The following is a 26,598-nucleotide window of genomic DNA, read 5'->3' as shown; positions in this document are numbered from 1 at the left end:
GCACCAGAACAGAAGAATCTTGTGCAAACTCACTGATTGTATGCATGTGCGACTTTGCGTGTTCTTCCTTTGCGTGATTGTGTTGGGCAACCTTCAGTGGTGTAGGTGGTCCTGTCAGTGGTATTGTTTGTGATTGTAGGACCTGGTAGGACTGAACAGCTTGATGTAATTAATTAGTACTTGTCACTGGTATTTGCTGTGGAGGTTTTGGTATAAATCTTGAGGAACACTGAATTAAAAGTTAAGAAATAAGCATGTTTTTATCACCAAGCTTCCTTCTTTAATGTGAAGATTTTGACTGTCATTTTATTTATTGCCACAAAGCTGTACATGCAGTTGCTTTGCTTGCCTTTTTTTTTTTATTTGAGGCTGTTTTCACTAGTTTTTGTGGGCCAAAATTTACTTCCTTTGTGATATAAATGTTGATACATAATGTGATGTGCAGGCTGGAATTGCAAGAATACTGTCATTGTGTTCTACTTGTGTTTAGTATCTTTTGCTTTTAGAGGCACTAAATGCAATAGCAACTGCAATATATTTTGCTTTTATTTGAATAGTCTCTCAAAGAGAAGGTGACGAGTGTTGCTGCAGGACTGAGACATGCTCTTGCTGCAACAGGTAAATATGTCAATTCTAATATTTTAGTAACCAATGAAATGGAGTTTTAATGGCTTGAAGCAAGAGAGCGAGGAAAAGAAAATGCAATTTATTTTAGCTTCTGTTTATTTTGAATATCATGTACTCCTGAAAGTCTTACACTGAGATTATGGCACAAATTAACATGAAAAACAAATATGGCAGAAACATTCTCCTGGAAACTGGTGGTGAAGAACTGTTCTTCAAAAACTCAGAAGAAGAGTTTATTAACAAGTTAGTTTTCTGATGCGTGGAAAACTTACCAATTTCTCCTATTCTGAATTAAAATATTTGTGGTCAATCAAAATGTCGCCTTAGGACTTGGAATTCATAATAGCATACAAAATAATGGATTTAAGGTGTGTATATTTTTTTTCAAAATGAAGCTGCACATGAAATGTGGCATTTCTAATGGTGTCATTGAAATTGACCCATGGAAAAAACACAAGAATGAAACTTTTATTTTGGGAGAGGAAAGGTTAATTTCACTCACAGCTTCAAAAATCTGGACCTCTGACTCTCCCACTGTGTTGTATGGATACTTGAAAGAGTCATAACATCTAAGTGTTTCTCCTGCTGTTGTTAGAGATTTTGAGTTTGTTCATAGACTAACTGTAGAAATCAAAACCTTCAAATTGGCATGGTTGCGTTAAAATGGAGGAACAGCACTTTGGTTTGGTTTAGTGTTGTGTGAACTTGAGTCTGGATTCCAGGTAATGGAGATGCTTTGCTGAAAAAGCAAAGGAGATGCTGGGAAGAAGAGTGGGATCTCTGGTGCTCATGTGAATACTGGGAATTAAGCTTCATTGAACTCTGCACTCAGTAAATAAATTGATTCAGAGCTAGGTCAAGTCTCTAAAAGCTTTTGAGGAGAAGGCAAGTGACTCCATCAGTGTGCTGGACTGCAGAAGCAAATTAGCATGAAGAAAAAGGAAAGGGCAGAGAAAGGGCAATGAACTTCTAGTAACGAATAAATAGTAATCATTCCTGAGGTGCTACAACTATGGGCCTTTTGTTACTGAGTCTTCAATAACGTTCAAATATAGGTGTGAGAGCTGGGACAGGTTGCTTTGTATCTGTGTAATGAGACTACAATGGATTGTTGCTTAATGGCTCTCCATATCTTTTTGGCATAAAGGCCCTTTAAAGCGTAATTTGAATTGGTGAAAATGAATATACTTTAAAAACTAATTCAGGATTTTAAGTGATTATTTTTTTGGTGGTTGTTGTGTTTTAATGTCTTCTATCTGTTTTTACTCTGTGAAGAGAGTGGTGTGGTGCTTCAGTGGGGAACTGGCATGGCATCTCAGGCAAAGCGTGCACACCGAGGAAAAACCCTCCCGCTGTTCTTGACAGCAAAGGAACCCAGTGAAGTAACAGGTAAATCCGGGAATCTGAATCTTTTTTAAAGATAGATAGAGCAGAAATAGAATTCGGCTTATACATAGCATCCTTTTATTATAAAGCCACTTAATGTTATAAACATGAAGTGGCATATCTGAAGGATATAATGGGTGTACAAGGCCATAATCTATGGGGGAAAATGACAATCTTTCAGTGTCTGTGACCCAAAAGCAGAGACTTTAGATGTAAAAATCATTATCTTCATACTACACTGGTATGCCTCTCTATACATGAAATTATACCTGCTATACAAATTTTATGAGACTAATTTTTACTCTAGGCCTGGAAGATGTCAAAGTGAAGAGAGTTGTTGCGGGCTCCTGTCATTCGGTGTCACTCACAGGTAGGCCTTAAGTACAGAAGTGAAAGTCCTTTTCATGTCCTGTAAAGGTTTTTGTGCTTTGGAAATGTCAGTTTTGCTTAGCGTGGTAAAATTTTATGTGGCCTAGTTAGTGCTGGTTAATTGTTTTGTAGAGGTTTGTTACTTCCTTTTTTAAAAGCTGGATTCATATTTTGAATTCCGTGTGTGTTTTCTTGGGGTTGGGTGTGACTTAGACCTTATGAGTGAGGAATGGTCTGGGCTTTTTAATGGTTAGAAACTTCAAAAGGATTTGTGAGAGCACATTGAGGGCTAGGTCTCTGGAGCTGCAGCAGGATGCCCCATTCAGTGCTGAACCAGTGCAACCAGTCTGTGGAGAAAGGGTATGTTAGGTGAGTGGCCCAAGAGAAGACGTTACGGCTGTTCTGCTTGTACCACATGAGCTAATTCCTCTGCATGAGGCTGAGCTGTGCAGGACCTGAGATGGTCTGGAGCTGTCTTAGGTGGCTCTAATATAACAGTGTGCAGATCTGTGTGAGGTAATACAAGAGCACAAGGCTTACTTAAAGCAGTAGGAAGTTGGTTTAATGACTTAAGCGCTTCTATAATGTCTGCTATTTGTCTGTGACCTTTAGGCAGTGCTCCCATGCTGGAATATTAAGTATCCAGTAATGAAAGTCTAATAAAGTTGTGGGGTGTGTTTGGGTGTTTTTTTTTTTTTTTTGGCCGACTAGAGAAAGGGGAAACAAAATAGCTTTTCATGCTGTAATCTTACACTTTTGAAGTGTGGAAAATATATTGAACCTTATGAAGACAAGTTGTTGCCAAACTTTATAGGAACAAGTTCTTAGCAAACATGCAGCCATCTGGTACCTCTTATCATCATTAAAGGAGAACTGGAGTATTTGCTTACCCAGGTCTACAGAGATTTAGTTGTATGGGGAGATGTAAATAGTATTGAATGCTGAGATGCCATTAGTGAAGAATAAACGTAAGGACAAATAGAATCTACTTTAGCTAATTATACTCTATTTAAAGAGTGAACAGATTATTCTTTCATGCTTTTGCCTTTTATTTAAAAGAGCAATCTGTTTGGCAACAGAGAGACCAAGATTAACAAAGTAAGTACCAAAGCCTTTAATAATGTGAAACAGTTGCTGCCCTTCATCCTGCAAAGTACTCATTATAAAATACTTTGTATTTTAAAGATCTTTGATAAAGATACTGCTGCAGAGTGTAGTATTAAATAGGGATTTTTTTTTCTAGGAATCTCTTATGCTGTGATGCAGTTTTCTTTGGCTCCATTTCCTGAGGCAGCTGCTGGTAGGATACCAAACACCTGTGATCAGGCAGGGCTTTGACTCAGCTGATGAAGTGGATTGTTGCAAATAAGAATGGCCGTTCCTTTAAAAAAAAGAATGGTAGTCTATCTGTGTCTAAACTGGCCTGAACCCTCCAGTAACAGGAACGTGCTGCTAAGTCTTAGTGTCTAAGTTTTTGTTAAAACCTATTTGAGATGAGGATTGAGCATATGACATTTCTCAGGGTAAAGCAAACAGACCTTCTGGAGAAGAGAGGGAGGTGACAGAGGTGCGGGGCACATTAGTCGAGGAAACATGAATGATGGTGATGTTTTTCTTTGTTTCTACGAGCTGTTTCCATCCCTCACCAGAAGGTGTATGTACTTCACTTTGGGAAGGAATTTATCAATTTTAGTGGAGAATTCAAATGAAACAGTTGCTTGATTTGTTTTCCTTCTCATTTCCGTTGCATTGTTTTAATGAGGAACATGGGAGGCCTAGAACTGGGGTAGAATGATTCTGTACTGAATTCTGTACTGATTCTGTACTAACGATATGTACTAGCTGCAGGAGGACTTACCTGAGTAGTCATCTTGTTACTGTCATTTGGTTGTTAGGCTGTGAGCAGCTCCAACTTGCACTGGTGAAAGGGGAAGCAATGTGGATGTTTCTGTAAATACAGTTATCCTTGTGGGTGGAATCCTGGAGTGTGCACTTGAACCAATTCTGGAAAAGGGATAAGGAAAACAAGTGATGGCTTACATAAGCCTCTCACTAATTAACTAATATTCTTTTGATGCATGATGATATTTTAATTTTGGCTTGTGATGGTCCGTACCTGCTTTAGTTATATGTTCACAGCTGTGTGTCCAATTCCTTTGAGAGGTGTCTGTGCAAGGTAAGAAAAGGAGCATTAGACTGACCCTGCTTTGGGAAATCTGCTGAATTTGCTGAAGCTGAAAAAGGCAGGGAGAGTCTTGAGCAGAGTTAGGAGTCTGTATTTTTTATAGAGAGGTTGGGAGACTAACACATAGCAGAAGCAGCACCAAGTCTTTGAAGAGTCCCAGATACTGGAGAGTAGTTGAATTATTTATTGCAATTCAGAAAGTTATTTACTGGACTGAATCAAAGCTTTGGGGTGAAGGTAAAAACTGGACTACAATAACAGTGAACTGAGAGGGACGGCTCAGTGAGTGTCCCGAAAATGCTTTGATTTTTTGTTTCTCAGGAAAATTCACTAATGTGGTTAGTCTTCCAACAAAAAATAGCCTTTGGTATAGCTGTCAGACTTTGAGAAGCTCACAGTAGGAATGATGACAATTTGACCTAAAAGTTCTGGTTTTGGGATGTCAGTGTAGCTCTCGGAAAAACAGAATGGGTCATTAAGGCCTGTGCAATTATTTCTGATATCCTAGTTACAGTATGCACACATGGGATAAAGGATGGTAGGACAAAGCATACAGTGAAAACACAAATTGAATGAATCATTGTTCTTTCCTCAGCATCAGTGGGTTGAGACAGAACCTGTATCTGGTGGTGTTCTGTGTGTATCAGTCTTTCAACAAATTTTACTTCTCTGTCTATTGTAGATGAAGGACACCTGTATGTCTGGGGTAGCAACAAACACAGGCAGCTGTTGAGCAAAGAGATCTTTCTTACTGAGCCTGAGAAGATTGAGACTCAGTTTTTCTCACATGAAAAGATTGGAGCAGTTTGGAGTGGCTGGACCCATTTGGTGGCACAAACAGGTAGGATATCTAAAAAGCAGTAGCACCAAAACAGTAAATTGTTTTTTATTGTATGCAAACAGTATTCTTTCTCAGTGCTACTGGTTGGATGCAGAGTTTTGCAGTCTTACCTAAGCAGTGGTTGTCTCTTGAAACTGAGGAGGACAGACATCCTCTGGCTCCTGTGCCTGAAGTATTATTGTGCTTCTAGGAGCCTAGTGTTTTCATAAATGCAGGAGGACCTGCATGTACACAGTAGAGGGATGCAGTGTCTCTGCATCGTTCAGGTTACTGGTTTACCAGAAAACATACATAGGAACTTCTAAAGATCATTCTATTAAGTGAGGTGAGACATCTTTGGAGAGAAAAGAATTTGGTGGAAAAATTGCTTCAGAAAACTGCATAACTTGGCTGCAGCTTCTGAGATACTTGACTGTATTTGGCAGGAATATATGAGCAAAGCACAGGAATTGGGGAAGGGGAAAGATAATCCAGAGCAAGTGTCTATCTGAAAGGCATGGGGATCTGTACCACTCCCAGGTTGCCTGAGTGTTAGCTGAGGATCTTAAATCCCCTGTTTTTGCTGTCCTATGAGAAGACATGGTCTCGGTGCAGTAAATGAACTAAATTGCCTGGCTTTGCACAACCATACTAACTTTTTTCATATTTCAAGAGTGAGCTTTTTGTGCTGCTTTTCTTTAGGAAAGGGTTTTAATGACAAATAAAACATGTTCAGAAGAAAGTCGATAATCTACAATAAGCTGGCTCGTGTTTGGTCAAACCCAGAAAATACCCAGATATAAACCCAGATATAAAGAGGAATCATCAGACGTGAAAAGCATCTCCTGAAGATGAAGTAAAAGAAGATTTAGTGTGTCAGCTGAACCTTCCTGGTGAGGACAGAATGAAAGCTTGCTACATGCAGAAGGCTGTTGGGTTAAATTTTTTCCTAGGAAGACAGAAGAGGAAGGTTTTGTAGTAATGACATTCAAGTATCAAAGGATGGATTATCTGATGAAAGTCTTCTGAATTCATTTGTATTGTTGCTCTGTTATGAAATGCAAAGGCAGAAGAGAGAGGTAGATGAGATAGGAAGGTGGGACAGAGATCTGAAACTATTTTGTATTGTTCAAGTGTGAACAGTCTGTGCTATTTGCTTCTCCTGTTGCACAGTGTGGTCTGATAGTTAAGACTAACAACAGGATGAAAGTCTTCTGCAGGAGAAACTAAACAGCCAGAGTTATATTGGCAGGGGTAGCATATGTGCATTTCTGCTTTTGCCTTGTGTAAACTGCCAGGTGAGGAAATGAAAAGCAAATTAAAGCATTTTTCCTCAAGTCACTGGTGACTGAAGAACCTGTTGGGTCTGTCAGGATACAACATGTTTGTTAGGAAAACTGCAGAAGAGGCCACAGGTTTGTTACTGATCTGAGTTCTGTAACTATGGGTACTGGTTCAAGGAGTGCTTAGCCCTCAGCATGCGTAGTTTTATTTAAATGAAGTTCTTACATGTCCAAAGCTCAGCATGTGCTTAAGTGTTCTATTAAATTGGTGCTGTAAATCCTGAAATGATTACATTAGTGTCCCTTGGTCTGTGAGGAAAGTGTCTGTTTTAATTACATATACTGTAAGCTTTTGGTGCTAGAATTTGGAGGGATGTGATGTGTGACAAGAAAAACAAATTGGTTAAATGTTCTATTTCATAGCATTCATTGTTTTGACGTCAAAGTACGAGAGAAATGTCATGTAAAAAGATTGCATTACTCTAGCTGCTCTCTTTGCTATTTAAAATAAATGTTTGAGTTCTGGTTTTTAAAGGATGCTACACTAAAAATTTCAGAACTGTAATCAATGCTACATGCTACTTGGAAACTTCTTTCAAGTGGAATAAAGGAATTTATCTCAAAATGTGTAATTCTTGAATAAAGTGCTTTATTGTCATTCTCACTGGAACAGAAGTGGTAGAAAAAAACATTAGTCAGGATAACCTAATTTTTGAGAGAGTCTTGTCAACGTGGTTTGCCTTGTTTCTTTTCTTAATAATGCATCTCCACTATGTAAAACTTCCCCATAGTTTTAGTAACTTTAATGTTTCACTTAATTGATACTTATGCTTGGCCATTACAGAAATAAATATTTTAAGATTGAAAAAAGTGTGTTGAGTGACAAGCAGGAATATTTTTGGGGGTGAATGTTTGAAAGGCATGTAAATAAAAACAGGCTGACTTTTTATGCCTACATTAGAAAACTGGCCAAGTGCTGCAGTGGCAATAAGTTATTGCTGAAACTGGATTTTATGTATTTAGAATTTTAAATCTCTTTGAAAGTCAATGGACCTGAACCCTAAATCTGTCTAGAATAAGATTTGGAATGGCTTTTGGCAGCCTCTAGCTATCAATTGGAATCTTATGGGATTTTCAAGGGTTGTTCAACTACTAGACATAGTGTGAGCTAAGCACTTAACCGTTTCTTAACTCACTTGTTGCCTGTGATTGAGCTTGCAGCTAAGTAACTGAAAAGTGCAACCCACTTGAAAACTTTTCCTTATATGCAATTTTTCCTCCATTATTTGTACCTTTTCCTAGCCAAGGAGGAAGTACTGCTTCAGTTTCCTGGTGCTGGTCACAAAAAATAGTGGTCACTGAACTTCACTGATTGTGCACCCATCAGTATTTTTTTGAAGTTACCTCCCCAATATATTAATATTTATTTATAAATTGCAGACAAGTGCTATTGTAATATGTTATGCAAGCTATGAAACACACACAATAAAAGTTATAGAAAAGATGAAACAAAGATGAATTAAACCCTACTTAAAAGATCATTTTAACTGAAGCAAAAGAATGAATAATTTAGTAAGAAATAAAAATATTAATTGAATCTTCATTTGTTTTCCTACTGTACAGTAGATTGTCTTGTGCATCCCTTGGACTGTATGCACTCTACTTTGGAGACCACTGATACAAACAATTCCTGCTCACTTCACAGTTAGTAGAAAGGAAGCAAAACAGTGATTTTTGGAGACAGGAAAATGGAAGGAGGGACATGGTAGTATAATGCTTGTCTCTGTTGTGAAAGGTGGAAACCTACTTTGGAAAGACATTGCAAGGTACAGGGACTTTGCTGCATGAAGGAATGGATAAGTGTGGTTTTTTTTTTTTCTAATAGTCTCAACATGATGCAAAACTTAATAGCTTAACACTTATGTCACTGTGTCTAAAATCTAGTGATGTATTTTCCATGGAAAATAATGGAATTTTAAGAATCTATTACAAATACTTTAAATTCTGTTTGGATTTTTTATCCAGGAACTACTCATAGTAGTAATGAGTTAGTAATTGAAGCTATCTTGACAGTAAATAAAAGCTTTTCTTATTGGAAAGACACAGGAAGAGACTGGGTGAATAAAAGCTGGACAATCTATTAATGTATGAATTCACAAATTCTGCCATTTCAAAGTGACATTTTGATCTTTTATCTGCTAGACGAGCAGTGCTTGACTGCAGAACTAATGGAACATTGAAAAGTCAATGGAGACAGTGGTGGCGTTAAAAGCAACTATCTGGAGAAGTAGTGGGCAGTTTCATGTGGGAATGCAGTGGTTTGACATTTGCAAAGTGAGTCCAAGCAAGATGCTAACTTTGTTATCAGAAAAGAAGAAATATAAAATCGATATTTTCTTCCTTTGTGTTAAGCTTTCTCTCTTCTGTAAACTAGCCTGTTTTAAAAAACTTTTCTCCCTAATACTATTGGCAAAATTTTGCATTGTAATATAAAGCAAAACATTAGTTTTTTATATTTCTTCATCACTCTGCCTTTATAAAGGATTTTAATTGCACGTGATATCACTCACATTTCTTTTCTATCATATTCCTCATTTAGTAACTGTTTTGAAAGTCATGCTTTTCAACATTTCTCTTTAGAGAATTCTCAGTTCTCTTTTCATTTACTGTTGTTTCTATCATAGAGCAGCTCAGATTCAAGAATTCTTGAGAAATTAATTGCTCGACTTAAAGATATTAAGGAATGTTTTCATAAGATGTTGTGTTTTTCATCCTTACCCATAACTGATCCTGTTCAGCTTTAATTCTTTATTCTTTTTAATTGCAGAGTTATCTTTTTGACTGTTTCTGTGATGCATAATGTTGCTGTAAATTAACTCACAAAAGGAAGTTTTTTCACGGGAGGCTTGTAAAGCATTGGAATGGTCTGCTCAGGGAGATGATGAAGTCCCCATCCCTGGAGATACTTACAAGCCGTGTAGCTGAGGTGCTGATGGACATGGGTTAGTGGTGGGCTTGGCAGTGTGAGGTTAGTGGTTGGACTCAGTGATCTTAAAGGTCGTTTCTAACAGAAATTATTCTATGAATCTAAAGTCCTTCAAGATGGACAACTGCTGTTTTTTCTGCCTTGATTACCAATTCTGACAGAGGAGAGAAATGCCATTAGGTTTTGAGGCACCACTTTCAAAATAAGTTATATTATTCTGCTGCTAGCAGTGAGCTAGTCAATGATGGTTAGTCAAAAAAGATTATGACTGAGAGACCCTGGTTGCACTTTGATCAGATCTGTGATGATAAGATATAAACTTGGTAGTGTCTTTGGTTTAGTTATTACTTTCTGCATGAATGCTTGTATCAAGTGACTTTCAGGCGTGATTTTCAATTATGACAGGGCAGTACTGTTATTGCTCAGTGTGAAGGACAGACCAACTGCATTCTTCTGGCCTCGACTCTAAGTGCAAATATTCTCTTTGGGCAACTGCTCTGTAAAGTGGTTTGCTTCCTTTCCAGCACTCTGCTTAATGACACAAAAAGCACCACTGCAGTATAGGTGATAATATTTTTGAATAATAACGAGCAACTGTCTTGCTTCACTCTGCTTAACAATGTCAACTTTAATTTTTAGTCCTTCAGAAGCTGATACAAACCCAGTTACAAGGTAGCTGCTGAAAGAGAGGTTATTGCTTAGATCATTTGAAAGAGAGCTAAGTTGTGACCTATAATGCTGGAGATGTAAAGTAAGCTACTTTGGGAAATGATAAAACCTATCTGACTTGAAGGCACGCCTAAATATAGCAAGACAAGTCTTTAAAAGACTTAGAGGTGAATCATCAACAATTCAAAACAAGTTATTTTCTTTTTAACTGGAATGCCTAATAAAACAAGCTTTCCTAATCTGGCCTGTTTTATTATCTAAGTATTCTCCTGAATGCATTCTCTAATCTATTTTTCGTGTAGTGTCACATGAAATTATGTCTTGTTTGAGCTCAGATAAAGAATTCCAAGCTCTTTTGCCCAGAAGGAGTTACCTTAAAAATGCAGTTAAAATGGTACTTTTGCTGCCTATGCAGAACTGCCTACAGCTAAAAAGTCTTGGAAGAGCAAAACACCCTGACATAGTCTGAATAATATTGTGGATCTTCTTTCCAAATATACATCTGAATTTGTGTATCTTTGGATGTCCTTTGGCATCATGTTGTTTAGGCCTCATAAAACCCACTCTGAAGTGGCCTGACATGTTAATGATCTACATGGTGAAAGAGAGCCTATCCCGGTTTTTTTTTCAGAAGCAAATGAAAACGTGTCCCTGTAAGCACTGAGAGGAGATCAAGGGAATATTTCTAATTAGCTGGCTTGAAGAGGAGGTTTATAGCTGTAACTATGATTGTACGTGCTTTCTCGGATGCCAGTTAGTAGGTAAAACTCGTGGGCTCTGCTAGTGCGTAGTGCAGTAGCTGTAACTGCGGGGAGGTGCGAGGGTAGGACCCTGCTCTCTGGCAGCCGAGCAGCCGAGCGCTGCGGTTTCAGCCCACTAGAGGTCCTTTCCAGTTTTCTTTTCAATCAAGACTCAATCGCACTGGAAAGCAGAAAGCATACTTGCTTTGCCTTCAGTTTTTCAGCAGCTCCTTAAGAAAGCGTTTAATTTTTGCTAGAAAATTGTCCATATTTTCATGCTTGTCTGTGATACCAGAGGGTACCTGTTTTATGAGGGCTGTCTGGTTTGTAGCCACTCTAGTTGACGGTCAAAACTGGAGCCCCTGACTTTCTTTTTAATGTGAGGTAGTTATGTGTCATTTGGTAGGATGCATGGTTTTAGGAAAAGTAAAATACTAGAAAGCAACTAATAAAAAAACTGCAAATTGATCCAAACCCCTGAACCCCTTTGAAGCAGAACCTGCAAAATGAGTGGTTAAGAAAGAAAAGCATTTGTTCATCAGCCTTGGGCTAAGTAAACTATAACTGAAATCTGACAAATGCACTTGCTTTTCTGTGGTCTTAGTTCTATGTTTTTGTGGCACATGGTTGTTCTTACTTCCTCCTTAACAGTGCTGCAGCTCGAAGTTTGTTACAAAGCAATAGGAGCTTATGCTTCCTTTCCTTGATATTGTAATAAATACTGTCACTGGTGTACTACAAGAGAAAGCAGCAAAGAATGTCAGTTGAAGATGCGTAGATTTTAAAGCAGAAATAGCTGCCATGGGGGACAGGATATGAGTTCTGAATTATGCTGTTAAATTCTCCCTCTGTGCTCTAGTGTTAAGCCCAGTAATTTTTTGCTTCACAGAAATGTAACATTTAGAAGACATTCATCTTATGGTAATTTTTTTTCTTCAGAGATACTGGGTTGCAGGTCTGTTACAGTGCCACTGACACCACTGTATTTACCTGGTTTACACTTACACTGGGCAAAGTACAAATTTTGGTCCAGGCAGATCTGGCAGCTCTGTTAAGATACTTTGAGACAGTGGAGAGTTTGCCTCTGCTGTTAATAATTTATTCCAATGCTGAGACTCCAGCTTAAGAGAAAGAAGAAAAATGGCAAAGTGAACAAGAGAGACAAGGTGAAAACTGAATGGAAATCCTGGATGGAATGTAACAGGGAAATGTTGCCAGTATTAAGCACTTGTAGCACTTCATGTGTTTGTTCTAGGGCTTTTTTGGAGCAATTAAAGGACCCACATGGGAAGGTTACCAGGTTTACTTAAGTTAGAATAAGCAGAATATAACTTTAGCCTCTGAAAACTGTGAAGCTTGAGAGAGAACAAGTAGATGATGAAATAAGTTTATTACATGTATTGCATGTGTTTTTAGTTATTATTTTCTGAGTTGACACTCGTGATATGGTGGTTTACAACATACACATCTCACTGTCTGACAGATAGTAGAGCTTCAGTTCACATAAAAGAAAAAAAAGACTTTAGATCTGATTTTGGCTGGCAAATTTTAAAGCTTCAGGGGTAAGGCATGGAAAGGTGAGTGAAAGAAATGCACAGACCTGGGGACCAGAGTTCAGAAATTAAAGCTTTGTGGAAATTAACGTGGGATGTGTGGAAAATTTAGTGTGCAATGAAAGGATTAAGGGTTCTAGATGCATAAGCAAATTCTTGTTTTTTATAATCTTCAAAGCTGTCTCCTTGTTCTTTTATATCTCTATTTCTCATTGCATTCAACTTTCATGATAATTATTTTTCAGTGAAGTTTGTACAAGCTACTGAAGTAGGGGTTGAAGAGAACTGTATCATTTGTTGTTTGGGATGCCTGTTTCTGTCTGGCAGCTTGCTGGTGGACAAGGAATGTACTAGTTCTTCCAGGATTTGGGGTGAAACTTGTGACGAGTTTGCACCCTGTGGATACTCTGAAAATTGAAAGGTATCTGGGAGAGCTCAAATGTAAAGTAGAAATGGGTGTTCACTTGACATTATATGGGTACATGTAAGATTTTACAGGTACAGAATCCATGTTTAAGTCAGTTCAAGATGTTTAATGTAATCTAGTGTGTATTGAGCTCATGTTCTGAATTGGATTTGTGTTTTTACCATAGACACACATAGGGAAGTAAATACTTAAGCTCTGCAAAATACACATATGTAAACTCTAAGGTGTTCTGATTACTATTTATTTTCTGTAAATACCCCAATGCAGTGAATTGATTTTTAAGTAATTTATATGAAAGAAGTCTTTATTTTGGCAGAAAGTTCCTTTCTAGCCATGAATCATCCCATTCATGCAAAAAGTTTGAGGAAGACACAGTGAAGCTAATAAACTGGCACAAAAATGTTTGTATTTATTCTCAAGGGCTACAATTTGGGCAGTCCTAGGGTACCTTTTGCTTCTTGTTTGAGGAGGGAAGGTCCTCACTAGGAGTTCCTCTTTAGGTTAATCCTGACCTTTGGGAGCTTTGTGCAGATTGTTTGCATATTCTTCAACCATTTATTTCAGTAATCCACAATTCGCTCCAACAAGATTAGTTTCTGTTGTTCCAGTTTGATCATCAAGTCTGCTTTTCCTACAGCAACAGTTGTTTTGAATCTTCTTTACTTTGATGATGGGAACAAACCTTGTTTTGTTTTTCCCTTACCCCACCACTCCAAGTTGAGGCAATTCTATGTACTTTTATAGGTGTTTGGGAAGAATGTACAAAAATGAAAAGCATCAGTGAGGCTCTTTTTTCCTATTCCTGGCATCACTTTTGCTACTTTTTGTTCAAATATGGCTCAGTCTGTATTTCTACAGCCCCAACTTGGAGAGTTTTGTGAGACATGGTGTATACAGATTCAGACAGTCCTGAGGAAGGAACCTTCAGTGGAAGGGATGACTCTTGCCAAAGTTAACTCGTAAATGTGCAGTTCTGGAGTTGGGGTGCAACACCTCTTTCCCCCAGTATTTATCAGTTGAACTTTATTGCCCTCAGCTAAGTACAGTAAGATTCTTTGTTTCTTCTGTGATCTTGTGCTATTAGGCTGCCTAGATTAAACATCTTAATTTTAATGGAGGGACCTGGTAGAAGAATATTCTGTGCTTTACTTTGCCTTGGTAGTTGTGACTGAGGTTGAACAGATATCCTGGCCTGGAGAAAATGTTAGTACTGTGTGCTGTGGAGATTGAGGTGCGGTGTGTTTTCATGTGAGTACATCTCCTTGCTTCGTTTGTTTTGGACCATTTTTCTTCCTGGCATCAGAGTTAACTGAAGTAGAATCTACTGAGAGGAAAACCCAAGGAAACCCAGAAAACCTGAGCAAGCTACCTGAAGAGTCTTATTCCTCAGCAACTTATGAAGTTTATTGTATTGCCATCTATTCCCAGGGTTTTGGTGGGAATTTTCTTCAAACAGCAAGGAACTGAAATTTACAGTTAGTTTATGGAAGATTTCTGCAAATGAGACTTAAGCAGACAAATCGTACACCACCTTGTCCTTGGGCAGGATGGGGAGGGATGGGATGTTGCCAGGGCTACTATAGGAGATTGTTCTTTTAACTGCCAAATTGTTTCCGAATCTCTGGGAAGATATTTCTGCCAGAGAATAGATCTCAGTAAGTGGTGGATCTTCTGTGTGTACTCTATTGAGGCACAGCAGATTTTGTCTCCAGCAGCTATGGCTCAACAGCACAGTGGGAGCCTGTTATTACATCCTACTCTGTGTGTCATCCTCTCTTGTTTAGTTCTGTCTTAAAACACAAACATGTTTCTTATGTATTTTGTTCTTCATTTAACAAGAATCGAATAAACAAAACCTATGAGCTGACTCAGGTTTATACAGTCTTATGTTTTTTCTTGCTTTGCATTATCAACATTTGTAACAAGTTAATGGATGTTTAGCACTGAACATTAAAGCATCCTGGATTTTATTTTCAAAATCATATGGATTTGAAGTCTAGTTGTAAATAAAGGATTGACATTTTCTTTGGCTTCATGGGCTGGCATAATTCCTTGGCTTTGTTTTTAAACTTTCAAAGTTAATGCGTTGCTTTGTGATTCTGCGCTCCTGCTGTTCCCTACTGGGACTTACTTCTACATATGTTGAAGAAATTCTTTCTATGGTTTGTTCATGCTAGGTTCAGTGTGAACTTGAAGGTACATTCTTAAAGGTTAGTGTCAAGTGTCCAGAGTTGTTCATATGCAAAAATTTTTCACAGAAGCTTGCTGGCAACATCTTTTGAATAATTGTGTTATTTCTTTGGTTGGCATCCCTCTTTTGTTCTTGCTTTCAGTTGGTCAGTAAATAGTTGAGTATGCCATGCCATATTATATCTTTTGTATGTGAAGAGAGGTGTCAGGAAGATACTAAGCTGTCACTATCACTAATTTTGATTGAAGCTATTAGGTGTAAGATAGAAAAATAAGTGATTAACATTAAAGGCAAACAAATTAATCTCAATGTTTACTTGAAATTCCTCTTGTAAGCTTGTGAGTGTATTAGCAAATGGAGATTCAGATGGTCTACGGACAGTAGGATTTAAATGGATTTTTGTTAAATTTAACTCATGATGCATGCTGAGTGTTTATTAACAAGAATTGTAAAACAGGAGGAAAACAGCTATGATAGATTTTTGCAGATCTTTTCTGCTCATCTTGTGTGTGGCAGCCTACAGAATGCCTGTTCCACAGTAGAAGAGGAAGAGTGCATAAATCTAATCTATCCAAGTTTTTCTCGCCATGACTTCCTTTCATGCTTTCTTAGTCCTGTCCAGGTATATTTTAGTAAGTACTCCACGATTGGAGGGATTTGAAGAATGACTCAGTCGTCATTCAACATTACACTCTGGGGACCTACTTCTCACATAGACCACATGTGTGGGAAAGGGGACTATAATATGTTGAACTTTTCTCCTAATTTGTTATGCTTCTCGTTTTCTGTTGGAAACAGTGATTGTTGTGGACCTAATATGAGTGTCTCTATTAACTTGAACAATTTTTGAGCTTTAAAAAGCTTTCAGAAAAATGAACCTTTCAAATGTAGATGTGATATAGATTTTGTTCAAGTCATTAGTGTGTGAGATAAGGAATCCATTGACTTTCTATCTTTTTTTCCCCTTTTTGCGGTTTTCTCTGGTTTCTGTGATTGGAATGCTCCAGTTTATGGCTGCCCATGTGTTTAGCAAATGTAACAGACAAGGTCAGACACACTAACAAGTATGTGGAACATTATAGGGAAAAAAGTACTTCAGTGGCAACAGACAAATGGTACCAAACAGTGAAGGATACCAGGAACAGGCTGAGAACTGTAGATTAAGTCGAATTTATGAAAGAATGCAAAAGATAAAAAGGGAAACCCCTGATCCCTAACCTTTTGAAGGTAGGTGTAGCTGATCATAAGGAAGTAATTACTTGTGTGACAGTGGCTTTGACTGTCTGTTCCTGGTTATGATGTGTGGGCCATATATGGGTTCTGTTTCTCCTGAAAGGCTTTTGCTGGGACTCTTGTCAGTAGTAGCTTCATCTTGGAAATAAAACCTTATGGTACTTGTATACGGGAACCATTTAAATAATAGAATGGTAGGGGTTGGAAGAGACCTTTAGACCGTCATCTAGTCCAATATCCCTGCTAAAGCAGGTTCACCTGGATCAGGTCACACAGGAACATGTCCAGGCAGGTTTTGAAAACTTCCAGAGAAGGAGACTCCACACCCTCCCTGGGCAGCCTGTGCCAGGGCTCCCTCACCCTTGAAGTAAAATAGTTTTTTCCTTAAGTGGAACTTTTTGTGTTCCAGCTTTTTTCCATTACCTCTTGTCCAGTCACTAGATACAACAGAAAAAAAGTGGTGCCCCAAGCTCCTGACATCCACCATTTACATACGTGTAAATATTAATGAGATTCCCCCCTCAGTCTCCTCCAGACTAAACAATCCCAGTTCCCACAGCCTTTCCTCATAAGCAAGATGCTCCAGTCCCCTGATCATCTTGGTGGCCTGTGCTGGACTCTCTCCGAAAGTTCCCTTTCCCTCTTGTAGACTTTGTGTTTAATATCTTATTCCACTAGAGCCAATTTGCAAGAAGAATTGTAGTTTTGGGTCCTGAGAAGGGCACCTTGTTTGCTATGAGCTGTTTCTTGGGATTTTACTTTCTCTTGGTGGTTTCTTTTTTTGTTTGTTTGTTCAGTTTGTTTTTCCTCTAGAGCAAATTAAACTATTGCAATTGTGATTATGATACTTCTCTTAAACTTCTTTTCTTTCACAACTATTGTTTAACCTGGGTACAATGCTGAAAGACATTTCCTCTGAAGAGGAAGAATTTGGCCATAAGTGCCCCTGTATTTCTGGTTCTTCTGTATGCTTGTTACTTGGAAGTGTTGGCACTATGTGAGCCACTTGGTCTTTTGTTAATCTATTTCTGCTTTTTTCACGTTTAAACCATTTCTCCTGAATAGTACCGAAATTGCTTCATTCACGTTATACCAACATCTGTCAGTTCACCTATTTAAAGCTGAAAAGAAGCAAAGGTAAAGGCAACAGAAAACTGACTGCTGTGTTAACTTCTGTCATAAGCTGCCTCCAAGTTCTATATTCATTGATATTACTAGAGAAGGATCCAAATGTGAAATAAGTAACTCACAAGACCACTGTTGCTTGGTGGCTGAGATGATAGAACTTGAGTCACCTCCTTTCTGCCTCTCAGCTTTTACTTCAGCTTCTAGACTCCCATGTGTTGTGTGTCTCGGTAGCCGTCCACAGTGATGTGTCATTATCAGACTGTGTTATTCAGCAAAATACATGGACTGGATTAAGGTATTCCTCCCTACACTCCACTCTGACTGAGAGATCGAGGCAAAAAAGGACCATTTTGAGCGTTGAATGTTATCACATCACATGACATAGTTGCATATAATGAAATGATGATGAGATTGATTAAAACTTTGGCACCTCAAAGCCCTTAGTAATGTAATGAATTTTTATGAAACAGACAAACAAGAACTTGCATTTGAGAAATTTTGCAGTTATGCAAAGTGGATGTAACATGGTCTTAGACAAAGTTTTAACACTTAGTAAGGTAGAAATGCTTTGTATTGCATAGAATAAAAAACTGGGAGCTCGGAATAATTACATAATAGTTGAGCTGATCTGTATGGCTACTGATTACCAAACACAATATATGTTTACTGTGCCTTATTAGTTTCATTGGTTTTTGGACACATGTACAAGAGAAACAATTGCTGGATGGTTCAGATAATTTAAACTTAAGCATTACTAAGCTCAGCTTCTGAAAGAAGCTGCCTATGTGTACATGATCTGTACGAGTATGAGCATCGATCTAGATGTCATTTAGCCTTAGTAGTATTTTAAGACTGTTTAATACTTGTTTTCATAACCTTTAAATGACATTTCCTGTTTAGTAATTCATTATTCAGGCTTAATGCTCACTAATGAATCTTACTATTTGAACATAGATAATGTGCTTTTAAAGAGCTTAGTGGCAGTTGAGTGCTTCTGAGAAAGGGAACCTTTTGGGATTTTTTGTTTTTTAAAAAATAAAAACCAGCAGGAGAAAAACCCCACAAAACTATTCTTTTCACAGTTACCTTGAGGTGCTCTTCAAATAGTGATTTTGAGGTAAGACACTATAGAATACAGTGCTTTGAAAATACCGTGACCGACTTCTGTGTTTTAGCACTTGAGTCTAATGCATACAGAAGTTGTAGTTAGCAACTGATACTGATTCTATGATTCTATAATACTTATAAATATTGTTGAAATCCAAACCTTATGATTAGGTTCTACTACATAGGAGGAATATATATAGTTTTTATTTAATTTTGAATTATGTTGGTGTTGATCTCCAGATCACTTTTTATTTTGGCAGTGTATTTTGGATACAAATTTTTAGAATAACTGCATGGAAGCACAGACTGTGAGGGCACAAACACCATGTAGCAAGATTAACCTGCTACCTTGAGAAACTTGCAATTAAAAGCTAAAGAGGACCAAACCAACAAATTTGAGGGAATTGGTGGACAGGAGCTGCTGTCAGAGGGCAATGGATGTGCCTGACCCAGAGCTGGCCTCCAGTGCTGTGCAGCAAGTTCTTGGTGTGTGAAGTTTGCTCTCAGTGCCAACGAATAACAAACAAATCATTCCTACCCTCAGGAAACCTTTGAAGGGGAGTTTGCATGCTCTTTTTGCACACCTGTGTTGTTTTTTAAGTCCTCTTTTCTATAGGAGAAGGAGCTATTTCAAGCCCAGTTTATGACATCGTAGTTGAAGCTCAGGTGCTATTACCTCTGTTTTTTGTAGTTCCTATTTGAGTTTCAGTGCAAAGGCTGTCTCTGTGTAGGTACATATATAATGTATAGAGATCTCAAACAGCTGAGTTGAGATCTGCCAATGAAGGGGAAATTGCATTTATCTACTTAGGATGCTCTTTAGGTTTTGGGAGTGTTCTGTTGGATTTAAGAATTTGATTTGGCTCAGGTTTGCTTTCCTTGCCCAGTATTACGAGGAACACAATATGTAAGAAGAAATAAAGTAATAACAATAATCAAAAGCTTCATTTTTTGGGGCAAAGAGCGTGATGATAGGAAGGTGTTAGCACGTGATTCTTCTGGAAGAGAAACCCTAGGAGGGGTGGAGTTTACTCATTCTAACTTGTATGCAGTGTCATTTAATTAAGAAGAAAAATTGTGCAAAACATTGTGAATACAAAGATCTGATCAGGGATAGTGCTCTGTGTCAGTTTTGCAAAGATCTTTACGTCATGGATATAGGAAATCTTCTTTTTGTAGAATTTATAGAAATTTACCTTTTACGAAGCCACCCAGACTCCTGTAGGACTATGTCTTTGTACTTGTCCCCAAAATAGAAAGCAAATCGAACATCAGTTTGACATTTTTCATCTTCAATTTTGGACTTTATAACAGCTAATAGTTTGCAGGACTTTACCTCTGTGCAAATATTGAGGCCTGTGCCTGCTAGTGACACAGCTGACTAGAGCTGAAGCAGTTAATATAGAAGAAAATGAACAATAAAACTGACAGAAGGTCAGGCTATAGGGACAATATAAGGGTGGCATTATGGATTATTAAAAGTTCATCTGCTTTGAAGAATCATCCTGTCAAAACACATAGTACAAAGGACAGTTTTAAATCCTTCTGTACTTGTTTCCTCTCGCTCACTTTGCTAGAGATTAAAAAAAGCCAAATCACCAAACAAACCCAAAACACCATGGGCATGCATACAGGCAGAAGCTGATAGCTGAAAAGTAACAAACTGCTGATGTGCCTGATTTAAAAATCTAGGGTAGTTATTTAAAGATTCTCTAACCCACCAGGGCAGTGTTGGAGCAGTGTTTGTCAAAATCAGGTCAGCCCATGCCCTTGGGATTCAAGTCCTTGCAGTGAACTGATCCTCTGTAGACACAAACTAGGCATCAAGTTGTTTTCTAAGCATCAGATTTTTAAACTTTCCACTTCAGAGCAAAGAAATGTCTCTTCTCCACCTGGACACCTGGTATCTCATGGTATCTTTACAAACTGTCCTGTCTCATCATGAGAGGTTCATTCTGTGAAGTGTGAATGGGAGAGTACTGCTGCTTTTGATCAATGTCCTTTTTAATCTTAGGGAAAAGAAGGCTGTGAAGAGCCAGGAGCTTTTTGTTGTTATTTTCATTACTGTCCCCTCCTTACTCCTAAGGGGGAAGGTTCTCTTCTTATTTCTCCCATATCCCACTTTTCAAATCTAACCTACTCTTTTTAGCAGGCAGCATACATAGCATATCAATACTTACATTACAACATATACGTACTTTGTCCTTAAACACAGATGTGCTGACACTGCAAGCAAATACAGATGCTATAGCTATAGAGAGGTGGTTGTGGACTGCTATTGCTTTAGTTGGTAAACATCAGAACTAAATCTTGCTAGTATAATTCTCCCTTTGCAAGGAATTTCAGATTTCTTTGCAAGAGGAACTTGCATTACATTCATTGTATTTACATAGGTGGAAATACTTTAGAAACATTACTATATTTTACATTTTCAGATCTAACTTTTGTCTTATGCTCCTGTGTCTTGTAGCTCTGAAATATCTCATAGTCACTCTCTTAATATGTGAATTCTTATTCCCACTCAGACCTATAACTCATTACAAGGCAGGAGTCAGAGGGAACTCTGCTAGCTGGATAGCATGGTCTTGTAGATGATGGATTTTTTTGGGGATCATAAATGACATTTAAATACTTTCACCATTATGCAACTGTTTATACTTTTGTCTCCTCTGTCCCTGCAGTCTCCTTGCCCATATGGACATCTTGCCCAAATGTAGTTCAAGGTGGAATCTTGTGATGCCCTCCCTCCCCTCGCCCCCCTTAAACTCAGTCTTTCTTGGGGGTAAGGAAAAATGGGATAATATTCTAGTGGGAATACATCACCCTATTCACCGTTATTCTTCTCTTGACTTCAAGGGGCATGAATTTTCCTTCCCACCCTCTTTTAGGCTGTTTTATTCCTCCTGTCAGTGAGAAGGCTGCAGTTACAGCTGCTCATTATTTGAGGTGAGCAGCCCACTCTGTCTTAGTCAATAGTAGTTGCTATTCTAATGGTTCTGACACTGAACAAGCAGGATGATCTCCTGGGAGGCTCTGGAGGTTTTGTGGTGCTGTTTCTGTTCTTTGCACTTTATTTCTTAAGAACAACACAGAGTTAGGGTTGAATGCTATGGGATGTAGTACTCTGCTACTTCTGGAGCTGCTGAGAAAGTTAAAGCCACTTAGCAAGTCCCAGTATTGGTCATCTAAGGCTTTTTCTTATAAAGCTTCTCTTTCTTTTCAGGTATCGTTGTTCTTACTCTTCAGAATCATGCACATCTGAGGCTTGTTACCTAGTGAAATCTCTGTGCAAATGCTCTCTGAATATTTGTTCTTGGGAATGCATCTTGTGGACAACAGTAAAAATGCCCAGTTTTTCTTCAGCCTGCCATTCCAGGGCATTTCTTGTGATATTTCTGTGTCTGTCTTTCCACAGCATGCCCTTCAGTCTTTTGACAGGGTAGATATTGGCAATGGGAACTTAATTACCTTCACTTTGTTTATCTCTTGTAGACAGGTGCCTGTTCCTTCTTAGGCTCAGATGGCAATGGGATAGGGAGAGTAGCAGCATTGCCTGCATTCTACAAATTAGGCAAAGTCACAAAGGTTTACAAGATTTGGGCTGTAGGTAATGCTTTTCATAAAATTTTCAAGACAACATGGATATTTCGTAATTTCTGAATAAGATTGTGTGTAGCATGGTACTGTGTGAAGTCTAGACTTGTAATAGGTAAGGGTGTTGCTTATTCAAAATAGTGTCCAGAGAAAAATTAATAATTGCTTAGAAAGAAATATCTATTCAGTTTTCTGGGGAATGTTAGAGGAGGAGATGCTCAACTGCAGAAGAAAGGAAATTCCAGATTAGGGAGGCCTATATGGAAGAAAGCATATAACAGTGTAGAAGGTCATGGAGATATAAATATAGAATGTCAGTAGAAGTGTATGACTCATACTGCTGTAGTAGCATAGTGCAGAAATTATTTGCAGAAATACAGAACAAAAACCCTATGGTGTACTATGATGCATTTGCAGATAGTTTTCCAGAGCTGGTTAATGTTTTATGCATCCTGCTTTTGTAGAGGTATCACTAAATCGTATTTTGATTTTCTTTTTTTTAAATTCTCTTTGTTAGGACTTTGTTTTTAGATGAAGTCCTCTATTGAACCTTGAATGCAGCAGTTCTGTTTGCTCGGTAGAGATGAGTTAGATTTGTTTTTAATCATGTAACTAAATTTAGCCAGCAATCTGCATTTTAAGGCATTGCTATTAAAAGTCTAAAAGTGAGATATGTATTGTAGTTTGAATTTAAAATGAGCCAGAGGCACAGCTGGTGAAGCAGTCATGACTCTAATCATGAGTGGAGAGAAATGAGAGAGGAATCTTCTCATCTTGCAGGATGAATGCAATATATGATAGATGTTTTTAAAATCTACCCCAGCCCCCACCCCCCTTCCCCCACTTCCCCTTTCATGATTGCACAGACATCATCATCTCCCCCCGTTTTCTTTTTTGAGACAAGATCATTTATCTATCTGATATCGGGCATTAGAATATAACTTTACAAGCATTTAACTTCTTACATTTTAATTTTTATTCCAGTTTATTCAGAGCTTTGTATGGTACTTAATTTTTCCAGTCTCTCCTCTAAAAGCAAAACAGGCATCTAGAACCCAAATCCAGAGGCAGGACTTCTAAGGTATCAGGAGAGTCTTAGAATATGCCCTACTCAAAAGTTATTTTTGTCCAGTCTTTCAAAGCAGTGAAGCATACTATTAAGAATGTGAATCATCCCATTAACTGAACATTGCCCATCTTGAGATGGAACTTGGTGTAACTATGGAAGAAAAAGCATACCTGTTTTTTTAATGAATGAAAGTCAAAGCTGTTTAGATGTTTAATGGTGTTGAGGACCCCGATAAAGATGGATGGCTGTGTTGGTACAGTGCATGATTGTCCTGATTTAGGACTATCCAGGGACAAAAGACCATGATTAGACTTAAGTACCACAGACTTAAGAATTGGGAAAGGGCAGGGAGGGCTTAATTGCCACTTATTGTCCCAGGCAAAGTAGACCAGGCTACTCAGCTTGGGGAGGAAAACAGAAAATAATTGAATCCACTACCAACCAAAACATAACCATAAAACCCCAAAACATAACAAACAGAAAACAACAGAGAGTAGTACAATGAGGAAGAACACAAGCAGCCTTTTAAGACCACCTTCTCCCCATCTCTCCCCTCTCTTGGGCTCAGAGCCCTGATCCAATTGTCTTTTTCTCCTCTCACCATGGGGACAAGGAATGGGCGTTACAGTCAGTCTTTTCCCAGTGGTTTCTGCCATTTGTGTCTCCTCAGAGCAGGCAGACTCCTTGCCAGTCCTCCTTGCTCTACCATGGAGTACCTCACACACCCACATGGGCCGCTCTGATGTGTGTTCATCCCAAAGGCTGGAGCTTCTCTCTGCCTCTCGTGTGAGTCTGCTCTGGGGCCTGCAGGCTCTGCAGCAAGGCCTGCGCCATGGCCGCCTCCCCACACAGTGTCCTGTCCATCTGGGCGCACTCACTCAGAGATGCTGATTGCTCTCAGTCCTGCCATTGCTCTCCATAGGTTGCAGGGGCACAGTCTGTTTTCTTGCCATGGATTGCAGAGGGTTCTCTAGTCCACTGCTTCTTCCTTCCTCCTTCTCTGACTGTGGGGTCCACGTGGTAACCTCCATCTTGTACCACTCTTCCACTTTCTCTCAAGCACTTTAAATTCCTGTCCTTAAGTAGTGATGGCAGAGGTGCCAGATTGGCCCAGCCGGCCTGGAGATGGGTCCAAACCTCAGAGCTGGGGTAAAATCTGAGAACTCTTTACAGGGTCTGCACTGCAGCCCCCCCCCCCGCCGTTACCAAGCAAAAGCAGCTCCTCACAAAACCATGACAATGATAAACTTAGCATGCCATGTGCAACTGTGAGCTATCTGTAGCCTGTCATACAGAATATTAAATTGACAGTACTGCACTGCCTCTAGCAATATTTGTTTTTGCCAAGCTCCCATTTCCCAAGGCTATTTTTCAGACAGATCAATTCGTTAGCTTGGTTTGCCTTCCCTGTCACAAATAAGCACAATGAAGGCTGGTGGCCTAGGGGTGAGAATAACTGTTTGGATCCAAAGTTTATCAAACTGTCTTGGTGTAAACTATTGCCTAAAGAATTCTCAGTGTGTGTTTTGAACACTGTAGTCTGTGTTTAAAAAAAAAAACTGTCACAGCTCTGGTGTCTTCTCTTGGAGAGTCTCCCACATCCTCATAGCTTAGCCTGCCTATCCCACTATTTTGCATTGCATCGCATTGTCATATGAATCATTAGATGTTTAATGTTTTGATACCTTCAGGAGCCTCTGAAAGGATACCAGATGATATTCTTGTATGCTGTATCTGTTTGTGGCTGCACAGCATTGCCATAAACAGATACAGAGTTCTTCCTGGTTGGATGAATTTCCTTTCATGCTGCATAGTTGTCTTGTAACTTGATTTCTTAAATTTCTTTTTTTTCTCTTTTTTTTAGCAATGGCATGCCCTCAATACCACACATAGATTTGTGGTTTAGTGATGCTTTTTTAATAGCATATTATTAATGGAAATATATGGAAATATAATGTATGGAAAAATATTCAGGAGCATGCCATATAATATAAAGTTTCAGAAGTCTGTAAGGAGGTCATAGAAAGAATTGTTAAGAGATGTGGGCAGCTGTGGTACACTGAACCCCTGTGTAAGACGATGACGAGGCCATTGTCAAAGCAGATAATCCTGCTTTGTACTGAAACCATGCGCAGGTACCAGGTGTCAGACTGTCGGTATGGTAGCGATACCTCATTTCAGAGTGCCGAATTAGAGCTATCTTCAGCCAAGAAAGAATTAGGGAGACATGGATGAATGTTTTTCTGTAAGACTACTCTACACAAAGGCTGTTTCTAGGGAGATGAAGGAGTTTCTCAGAATGGTTGAAAAACATTAGTGATTGTCCTGAAGGACAGCAGAGTAGTTGGGGGAGAAGTGTTGGTTTGCCTTGTGTAGGACAGGGAGGAGATAGAGGCAGCCTCAAAAATGTCAGTTTCTAATACTTACTCCTGTGAATTTTCAGGTGAAAGGAAGCATTAGGAATTCTATATACAGCTTCTTATTTAAAGTCTCAGTGAGGTTAAGCATTCAATGTGAATATCTGGACTTCATTTGAAAAGTAGTTGTTAATACAGCCATAAGTGGAGGTAGTCTAGATGAACTCTTTCATCTAGTATTTATGAAAAGATAGTTCAAAGCTTGCCTGGGTGCCAAGAGAGACACCAAGGAGATAACAGTAGTGCAATCATGAAATTATCTTAAGCCAGGGAAACTGATATAAAGATGAATCTGAACCCAGTGAAAATAAGGGCATTTTAATGTTCTTGTTTGTCTGTGTTTTATTGAGAAACCAATCTGCTTTTAAAACAAATGCTTTTTTTTTTTTTTAAATTGCGAATTCTCTCAAAATACTTATGCAGCTGAGCAGATTAATTAAGAAAGTGCTAAAAGGGAAAAATGACATGCTCTGCAGCCTGAGCAGCACCATAAAGTAGCACAGTAAGATCTACAGTGTCAGGCAGGAAGCAACTGAAGTGCTTTATGCAGTATTGCTGGATTTGCAGTACTCCAGAGGTTGTGAACTTGTAATTTTGAGGCCATTCTCACCTGTCTACACACTGTGGTAGCATGAGGACAGAAGGATAATGGTGAAAAAACTGCAGAGGAGTCTTTCTGGTAGTGGATTGCTAGTGTAGAGCTGCAAGCACTTGAATATGTATATACCTTAATCTGTATTCTGTGAAGGATGTGGGCATGTGTTTCAGATGATTTGCTGCTGTATGTACCCTGATGTAGCCTGCTGTGTTTATA

The 26,598-nt window shown here is 38.6% G+C and overlaps 1 protein-coding gene across 7 annotated transcripts in view; it reads left to right on the top strand.

The window, feature by feature from the left end:
- The window catches only part of SERGEF (secretion regulating guanine nucleotide exchange factor), a 158,251-nt gene that overhangs the window by 12,367 nt on the left and 119,286 nt on the right, over window positions 1-26,598 (top strand). For all 7 annotated transcript variants that reach the window (XM_061999151.1, XM_061999150.1, XM_061999152.1 and 4 more), the window contains 4 exons: window positions 558-618; window positions 1,903-2,016; window positions 2,321-2,383; window positions 5,250-5,408. In XM_061999151.1, the coding sequence (XP_061855135.1) occupies window positions 558-618; window positions 1,903-2,016; window positions 2,321-2,383; window positions 5,250-5,408 (397 nt within the window). The remainder of the gene's footprint in view (window positions 1-557; window positions 619-1,902; window positions 2,017-2,320; window positions 2,384-5,249; window positions 5,409-26,598) is intronic.

This window comes from Colius striatus, chromosome 7, assembly GCF_028858725.1.
Source record: "Colius striatus isolate bColStr4 chromosome 7, bColStr4.1.hap1, whole genome shotgun sequence".
In the NCBI taxonomy this organism is placed as follows: Eukaryota; Metazoa; Chordata; class Aves; order Coliiformes; family Coliidae; genus Colius; species Colius striatus.
The sequence above is the reverse complement of the archived record's forward strand: the minus strand, read 5'-3'. Positions and strand labels throughout refer to the sequence as shown.